This window comes from Tigriopus californicus, chromosome 11 (assembly GCF_007210705.1).
Source record: "Tigriopus californicus strain San Diego chromosome 11, Tcal_SD_v2.1, whole genome shotgun sequence".
NCBI lineage: Eukaryota > Metazoa > Arthropoda > Copepoda > Harpacticoida > Harpacticidae > Tigriopus > Tigriopus californicus.
The window spans coordinates 11,512,124-11,520,404 of NC_081450.1; the positions used below are offsets into that span (position 1 = coordinate 11,512,124).

General features: G+C 39.9%; 2 protein-coding genes across 2 annotated transcripts in view; one reads left to right on the top strand and one right to left on the bottom strand.

The window, feature by feature from the left end:
* Positions 1-2,201, bottom strand: part of LOC131890072 (dihydropyrimidine dehydrogenase [NADP(+)]-like) — a 6,007-nt gene extending 3,806 nt beyond the window's left edge. The window contains exons 1-3 of the mRNA XM_059239346.1: positions 1,853-2,201; positions 1,377-1,784; positions 418-619 (exon numbers count right to left, since the gene is read on the bottom strand). Coding sequence (XP_059095329.1) covers positions 418-619; positions 1,377-1,784; positions 1,853-2,037 — 795 coding nt within the window. The 5' untranslated portion in view covers positions 2,038-2,201. The remainder of the gene's footprint in view (positions 1-417; positions 620-1,376; positions 1,785-1,852) is intronic.
* Positions 2,202-6,572: 4,371 nt separating this feature from the next.
* LOC131891170 (glutamate receptor ionotropic, kainate 4-like) overlaps positions 6,573-8,281 on the top strand; it is an 8,763-nt gene continuing 7,054 nt past the window's right edge. Inside the window, exons 1-2 of the mRNA XM_059240696.1 lie at positions 6,573-6,667; positions 7,165-8,274. Coding sequence (XP_059096679.1) covers positions 6,573-6,667; positions 7,165-8,274 — 1,205 coding nt within the window. The remainder of the gene's footprint in view (positions 6,668-7,164; positions 8,275-8,281) is intronic.

Genomic DNA, 8,281 nt, shown 5'->3' on the forward strand with positions numbered 1-8,281 from the left:
TATTTGAACGATGTAATATGTACACTTGAAAATCTCAAAATGATACTTAAAAGTGAAATGAGCCTACCAGTCAACGTAAAACTATTTTGTAGCATGGCCAAAGCCAATTTGATATTGAATGTTTTACAGTTGATCCATTGGTCCGTCCATTATGCTCACTCAAGAACTGATCATAAATGGTCCCAGAACGACCAAGATCTTGTTACTTTCGATATGAATCAGTTCCAAAAGGTACGTTAGCCAATTACCATCTATGAGAGTTAAGTGTACATCCCTTTTTCATTTGAAGCACTAGCTCTCTCGTAAAAGTTGTGGGTGGTTGGATTGGTTTGTTTCCAAAGCAAAGCCCTCCTTCACAAAAAAATAATGAATCAACCTTTAGCCTTTGAACATGAGGCATGGCTTTGACTGGTGTACCTTGACTCCCAGGTCTTTCATCATGTCCACTTCAAAGTTTACCACATCATATGGTAATCGGTAGGACGGCAATTCTGAGGTGTTCAACCCGCCCACAAACTCCTCCTTCTCGTAAACAATGATGTTGTTGTAACCCATTCTTGCCAAAAACGTCGCACAGGAAATCGAGGCTGGACCACATCCCAAAAGCGCGATCTTCGACCTAGAAATGCGTTGTTCCAGTTAGTTTTGAACGATACTTAAACGAACTTATTGGGTCCGCCAAAATTCCAATTCCAATCTGAGCATTTCTAGCTTTCTTATCTGTGATCTGATTGAACTGTAATTGACAGCGTTGGAAAGAGCCGAGTCTGCCCGTGTAAAAACATGTTCTATTTTTTTTAATCGACCATTGACCACCCTTTCTTTTAACAAACCTAAAACAAGTTTTTGACCATTTTTTGACCTCATCTACAGATGGCCAAGACCAATTTAAAAGAATGAGAAATCCATAAATATGTGACTTTTCCTGACCTAAAGACATGATATTTTGGTGTAATGTTAGTCATAGCAGGACGGTCTAAAAACAAAATTGTGCCAATGGTGCGCATTTTTTGTACCTTTGGTCATTCTTGTATGAGGGAATGCATAGGAAATGATCCTAAAGCAGCTTTTAAGCCACACTTAAAACAGTTTTTGACCAATATGGTCCAAACAGATCCCAAAACTCTAATTCAAAGGTGAATCTGATATTATTTCAATATTAAGTTAAAAAAGATTCATGACTTTTTCATCTAAAAGTATTAAAGGTTTTTCTTCCGAATAGTAATAAAAAATCTAAAAAAAGCGGACTCTACCACTTCTAAAGGCTTGAACTGCAGTCAAATTAGAGCAATAATAAGAGAGAACTGAGAGCCTCCAAAGAGGACTTGGAATTTAGCGGACCCAGCAAATGAATAAAGACTCGGAATCTTGCTTACTTGTAACATTCTGGCAGAGGATTGGGCACGTCTGGAGGCAAAACTTGTGGGATCCTCATCTTTTGAAACATCTCAACAGCGAAATGCTGGAGACCCCCGATGTTGATTGGCCCTTCTTCGCTAGCATCCAGGTTGCATCCACCTACGCAAAGGTCAGATGTGGGACACACCATACCGCAGGTCAATCCTAAGGGATTGTCCGACAGAATGGCCTTCGCCGACCCATAATAGTTCTTGGTGGCAATGCTTCCGATGAAGCTTTTGACGTCCAATTGGGTGGGACATGACTTCTGGCAAGGAGCATCCGCGCATTTCAAGCACCGATTGGACTCCCTCAAGGCAGCTCGTTCACTTAATGTTGTATGCTTGATATCGTCAAAATTCTTATAGAGTGTATCGCTACAGGACCTGTAAAGACCAAAATCTTCTGGTTCACCCTCCTCTAATCTGGAATGTTTGTGTATGTTAGTTCTTACCCGCAACTGTTGAGATTCTCGGACTTGTCGGAGTTTCTCTTCCACAACTTCTTGTTCTTCTTGGTCACCACGGATGGAACAGCATTGGCATAGGGCTTGATCTTGGGATTCAAAGCTAAGAGATTCTCAATATCGGGTGTGTCATGGCTGACACACTCGGATTCTCCCTTTGGGTTGGGAGCCATTTTGTTATTGGCTCCTCTGGGCAGTTCTGTGTACTGCAATATACGTCTCTTCTTTTGTAACCCACTGATTCGAATAGTACAAAAGGAGCTCTACACGTAGGATTCTCTACGATGTCGAAGTGAAGCAGTACATTCACCCAATCACTGAGAATTTTCTCAAAGGGAATTCAATTTTGGTGACAAGTCATAAAATTTCCACCTAGTTACAAAAAAAGAACGTATTGATACAATGCAGTCCATTAGAATGTCATAAGTGCCTGGATGGAGGGAAAGTGATCTAAATCTGAAATATTTTTTTCAGTGTCAACTGGCTCTCATCCCAAGGATCCTCCAAACAGGTTTTAGCTGGGCAGATTCGGACCCACAGCTCAGCCGCCTTTTCCTCGACAACAACAAAGTATTTTACTACGAACACGTAGGTATTAACAGTACATATACATACACTCAGTTTCGGGCGGCGCTCTCACTTTTGCCCTATTCTGTTCAACTAACCAACGAATGATGTCGACAATTTCAGTGCCAGTTTATTGCACGCAACTTTCCCGCTGTCTCGGGAGACGATTTATTAAGCTAAGCATGAAGACAAACAAAAAGGCCGAAATGGTGTTTTTAAAGGCCGTTCAGTACATCAGTTATCAAGCGAATAAAATATGATATCCAATGATCTTGTCTTTAGTATTCATTCATTGCGCCGAGAGTTTGAAATACCAGCGAGAAAGCGATTCAAGTATACCTCATGCCACAACCAGACTAGCATTTTCTCTAAACATATACATGTATAAGAGACTTTTTCCCAGTCCAGGTATCATGATTCCACGAGAACTAGATCTGAATCAAATGATTTTACAAAAAAAAATGAAAAAAAAATAAGCTTTGTGTTGGGGGAGAATATTATTTTGTACCAGTGACCTTCATACCTTCTATCTTTTCCGAATTTTAGCGTCATGGTTCGGTATCAGACTTGGGCTGTGGGTTTAAGTGTAGAAAAGAGAATAGAACCAGGAACCTTTCTGAAACTATTAAACTGACCTTACCAATAGGCTGCATCACAATTGTTGATTAGCCAAATAGAAACTGTTCTTGGTTGACAAGTGTCACTCCCTTAGGAATAGAACATAACATAAGTTGCAGTCCATTCCTATTCATTTCCCAATAAGAACCGGTTCTTAGCTTATGGCCATCACAATAACCCATACTCTAATTAAACACCACAAGGTGTCCAAGAGTGGTTTTTACAATAAACAATAAAGAAGCCATCAAGCTATCAAATTTGCCTAATGATTTGGAATTCTATCAACCAATTTCGAGTAAAAACCATTAGGCAAGTATCGTTCCAACCTTTACGATAATGTGTCGAAACACCCAAAACAGAAGAGAGGACAAAAAATATGCTCGCTAAAACTTTTAGATGTTTTGAGGTAAATCATGTACTTTTTTGAATTGCCCAAGGTATGTCATCAAAAAGAGATTTCTTCCTTTTGCTTTCCTGATTTCACGAAGCGCCCCTTTGTACTCGCATACGATTATATTTTTGTCTTGGCAAGTTATCGTTTTTCCCAACCGTGAGCAAGTTTTTGAAAATGACCCTCAGACATAATTTTAGAGGCATTTGTTGCAATATTTCTTGTTATTGAACATATTACTTCAATCACCTAGAGTGCTATCATTGAGTGTAAAGCCCCCATAAAGAATGTGTGATTGGGCGTAAAATTATTGTCTAAGGTAAACATTTCTATTGAGACTCTTGCGCTGGTTTTATGACGAACGAAATTGCAAAATTCTCTTCAATTTTACCATTTTTGTTCGCCTCCTAAGACTTGCTTCCATATCCACGAAACAGAGATGCCTTGACTTGTGACAATTTTTCGTATAAGTATGACAGCAAATGGCACTTGTAAGATACTAACCTAAAATCTATTTCTTTTGCTCAAAATCAATACTTGCTTTCTTTTCATTGAACGAATTATTGCGATGATTTGATGTTCCACCAAGTCCTTTAGAGTACTTTTCGGCTTGTGATCAGTTGTTTTGAACCATCGCATTGCACTTCACGTAATCGTATGTGTGTGTCCAAATTGGAAGTTGAAAAGGTCTGACGACGACCTAAAGGGAAGGAATAATAAAGATGGATGGTTCAAGCCAAGCAAGTCTAATTGATCAACATTCTGTTTGAATCCGAGGATTCGAACTTAGGTAAATCTCCATTCCCCCAATATATTTTATTATTGTACCCGTGGGCCTGAAATGTCTACAAAGAAAGTGAGAGTGGGACCTAAAATCATCCACAAGGTTATAGAATGATCTCGTACCTCTCGTACAAAAGAGTTTCAAGTTCAATGAACGACTAAAGCTTTGACTCAAGCAATGTATGTATCTGTCAACGTATTTGGGGCAATAATTAGGGCCTAAAATACGTGATCCCAAAATCATCAGGCAATACTTTTACCGGGAGAAGGACTGACTCACCAAAAAGGAGACATGAACTAGCCGATATAGATTTGAAGCCTTTTTGATTTTTTAGAATAATTTGAACACTATTACTTCAATTAATGGCCCTTTAGTGCTTCCATTGGCTCCTGACTGATCAAGTACTTTCAAAATATTGAGCTCAAATATTTCGGAATTGAAGCATGAATTATTTTTCGGGTAAGACACTACTCAAACATTTTTTCTGATAAGAAAGATGGCTAAATTGGGGTATCGTTTCTTGGCTAAATTCCGTTTCAAAAGGGCAGATCCAATGGTGTGCTGCAGAAATGGCCAAGAAACTGAAAAGACTGCGTGAAATTTCTCTTCCGATGAAATAAACGGTTTAAGCGGATTTGCCATTGCAAAACCATTAGAGACAGCATTTGCCATACCTTGACTAGCAATTTTTGTTGCAGGAATGAATCATTTCGAATAAGAAAGCTACTTTTGATCGGCACTCCTTTTACATCAATTAATCCACCAGTCTAAAGTAAGCCTTGCTTGTAACCCTGCGTTTCTAATTATTGGAATTCAAAAACCCCATTGTGTTCTACTAATTGCGATTATGATAACAAGAAGCTTCTCCCAAACGTATGAGCAGTAGGTTTTTTGGACTTCTATGAATTCAGGACAAGGAGAGCTTTACATCAAAATGTGGCTCAAAACGATAAAAGATTATGGAATAAAAGTCTTGGTTATATGTAGCGAGAATGTAAAGTTTTGCTTTCATATATCCGCCTACAATTTTCATGTAAAAACTTTCTCTACTTTTGGTATTGGTTGCCATATGAAAACGAGAGGAAGGGGGCTCTGAAGTGGTTAAAAAAGCCACCCCTTTGGTGGGTTCATATCCTTCGACAGCAAAGGCCAAAATATGATATATCAAATCACCCATCAGTGAAGTTGAAATTGCGTGTTAAGTGCCAAATATGTTAGATACTTTAACAATATTTGTTTGAGCATATTTGTTGTACGTGGTTGAAGATTCAGGTACCCGTTTTCACAGAAATGTCAGTTGAACTCTATGGCTTACCTTTCAACCTTTTCTCTGTTTTGAGCTCTAATTGTCATTCCGTCATTTTTGCTCTATTCCTTACAGTAAAATTTCGCGACTTCGCAAGAAGGACTGAAAGAGCACGGTCCAAAAATTGAAGTTGTCCACAGGGCAGGAAAATAGTAGGGTAAAAGGTAGGTATGTGTCCACCAAAATGTTTCACTACAATTTTTCAAGCCAACGATAACCACAGAATAACGTGCCATGGTCCACGTCTTCATTCACTCGTTTAATTATTGAAGTAATAATGCTTCCGAAAGCTAAGGAAAGAAAAGAAAAGAAATTGATTGAACGGTTTCCGAATATGCTTTTGACGCAGACTCGTAGTACATTATTATTAATGTTTTATCGCGTACCTTTTCGCTTGATAGGTCCTCCTCGTCTGTTTCCTTCACCTACTTTTTGTCACTTCACTACCGTATCTCTTTCAAATAAGGACGAAGACCATTTCCGACCTTGACCAGTCATGGCCACGGCTTTTCTGCATATCAATTTTGGGACCATTCTCCACTCATTAAAGCCTGTTTTTGATTTAAATTGTATTCACATCCTCGACGACTTTGACTCAGATTCTACCATAGACAATTTAGTGCTTGTTGTCAAAGGTTGGAACGTGGTCCAAAGTTTTGTATTGGAGGATCAGCTTTGGATGGATCATCCATCATGCGCCATTTTGTGTCTTACTTCTAAATTTAACTTATTTGTGGAAGCCTTTGAGGCTTCAGGACATAATCCGAGGTTGTGGTGGATCCTAATGGAGGACTTCACCATTCCCCAGGCATATTGGAATGATGCAGAATTGAGGTTGGATTCGAAGACATTCTTAATAACCAAAGCGCCTCGAAGTGCTGAATTCATCGTGAAGGATCTGTATCGAATAGACGAGAAACAGGATGTGATAGAAAGGTTTTGTGGGCCCATCTCGAGTTGCGATGTCTTTGGATCACTTTGGAACAGACGGTCAAATCTTTTGGGAACAGAACTCGAAGTTTATTACCAAGAATGGGCGCCCATGTGTTTTGTCAACAAGGAGACGAAAGAACTGGAAGGGGGAATTATGTTTGATCTCATGGAAACTTTGGCAGCTAGACTGAACGTATCTGTGAAGTAAGCATCTAGATATTTTTTTCTTCTTCTTTATTTGCGCACTTCCTTACCGTTACTGGAAATGGAATTCCCAGCAGTTCAAGGCGGACAAAGTTATCGTTTTATTCAACTTTATATTCAAATGATATCTGATCTACCAACGAATTAGAGATGGCAGATCTGGCTCGCTCCTGAATATAAGGTTGATTAGGAATTTTAGTCAAGAACTTGTTTAAGTCTGACTTAAAGAATGCTACTGGATCAACATCTGCATACTCCCTACGAATATTTGAGGGCAGCAGATTGAACAATGAAGGAGCCAGAGAAAGAATATTTTTCTTACTAGTCTGGATACTCGAAGGCTTGGAGGTGCTCTCAAAACACACGTTAAGCCTATAAGGGCAATGATATAAGTTATTAATTGGAATAAGTAAATAACCGTCTGAAGCTGGTCATATCACAAAGAGAAACTTGAATGAACCAGTAACCAATGCTTGTTTCCGTTGTTTTTTTTCTAGTTACGTTCGTCCCGATATAGTTGGAGTATGGGGCAAGCGTTTGCCCAATGGAACCTGGACTGGGATGGTTGGTGACCTCATAGCTGGCAAAGTGGATTCGATCATTCCTGGATTAATCCGCAACCATGACCGTCATTTGGCCATGGATTTGACCATGGCCGTCGTCACGACCCAAGCTAACATGTTCATTCGCAATCCAAAGACCAATGACATTTCTTTGAAGGCATACACCAGCGAATTCACGGCAGAAATCTGGCTTTCAGCTATTTTCGTTAACCTATGTTCCATACTGACCCTTTTCCTGATTTTCTTGTCCCTCTCATCGACCTCCATTCCGAACAAGGCCAAGTTATCCAAGTCTCTGGAAATAGTTTTGCGCGGTGCTCTTCAAAAAGGCCACTCAACCTCGACCCCGCTTCGGTCCTACTCCCTTCGATTGGCAATTTGGGTCGTTCTCGTCTTTGAATTTATTGTCTTTACCTCCTATCGATCGGCTATGAACGCATTTCTGACGATCAGTGTGAGGCGATTACCCGTCAATAATCTTCAGGATGTTATTGATCAAGACTATGGAATGGTCATGTGGAGCAATGGGATCTTGGAAAACGCTTTCGAGAGCTCACCCAAAATGTCCTTAATGGCAAAGGCCTATGAATACTCTCAAACTCAAGGCAAGACCACGTACATGAATAATGTGCGTGAAGGTCTAGAACGAGTGTTAACGGGGAACAACGTGATGTTTGAGTATTTGGCTAGTATGGCCTTTGAGCCCGAATTTCCTTGTGATGTCGCCATTGTCGATGGCTTTCCTAAATTCAATGTGCACATATCGCTCCCATTGCAGAAGAACAGTCCTTTGACGGATGTGTTCAACTATCATATTCATCATTTCCTCGAAAAGGGTACAATTGATAAGATCATCAAATGGAACATGGGTCTTTCGGATCTGTCGGGTTTGCAATGCCGCGAAGTTGAAGAGCAGGTGTCCTTGGGACTCTCAAATACCATCCTTCCTTTTGCTTTGATGGCCTTCATTGGAGTAGGGAGTGTTTTGATCCTAACCTTCGAATGTCTTTGGGGCCGAAAATTCGGAATGATTAGGCAGAATAGGTGGAAA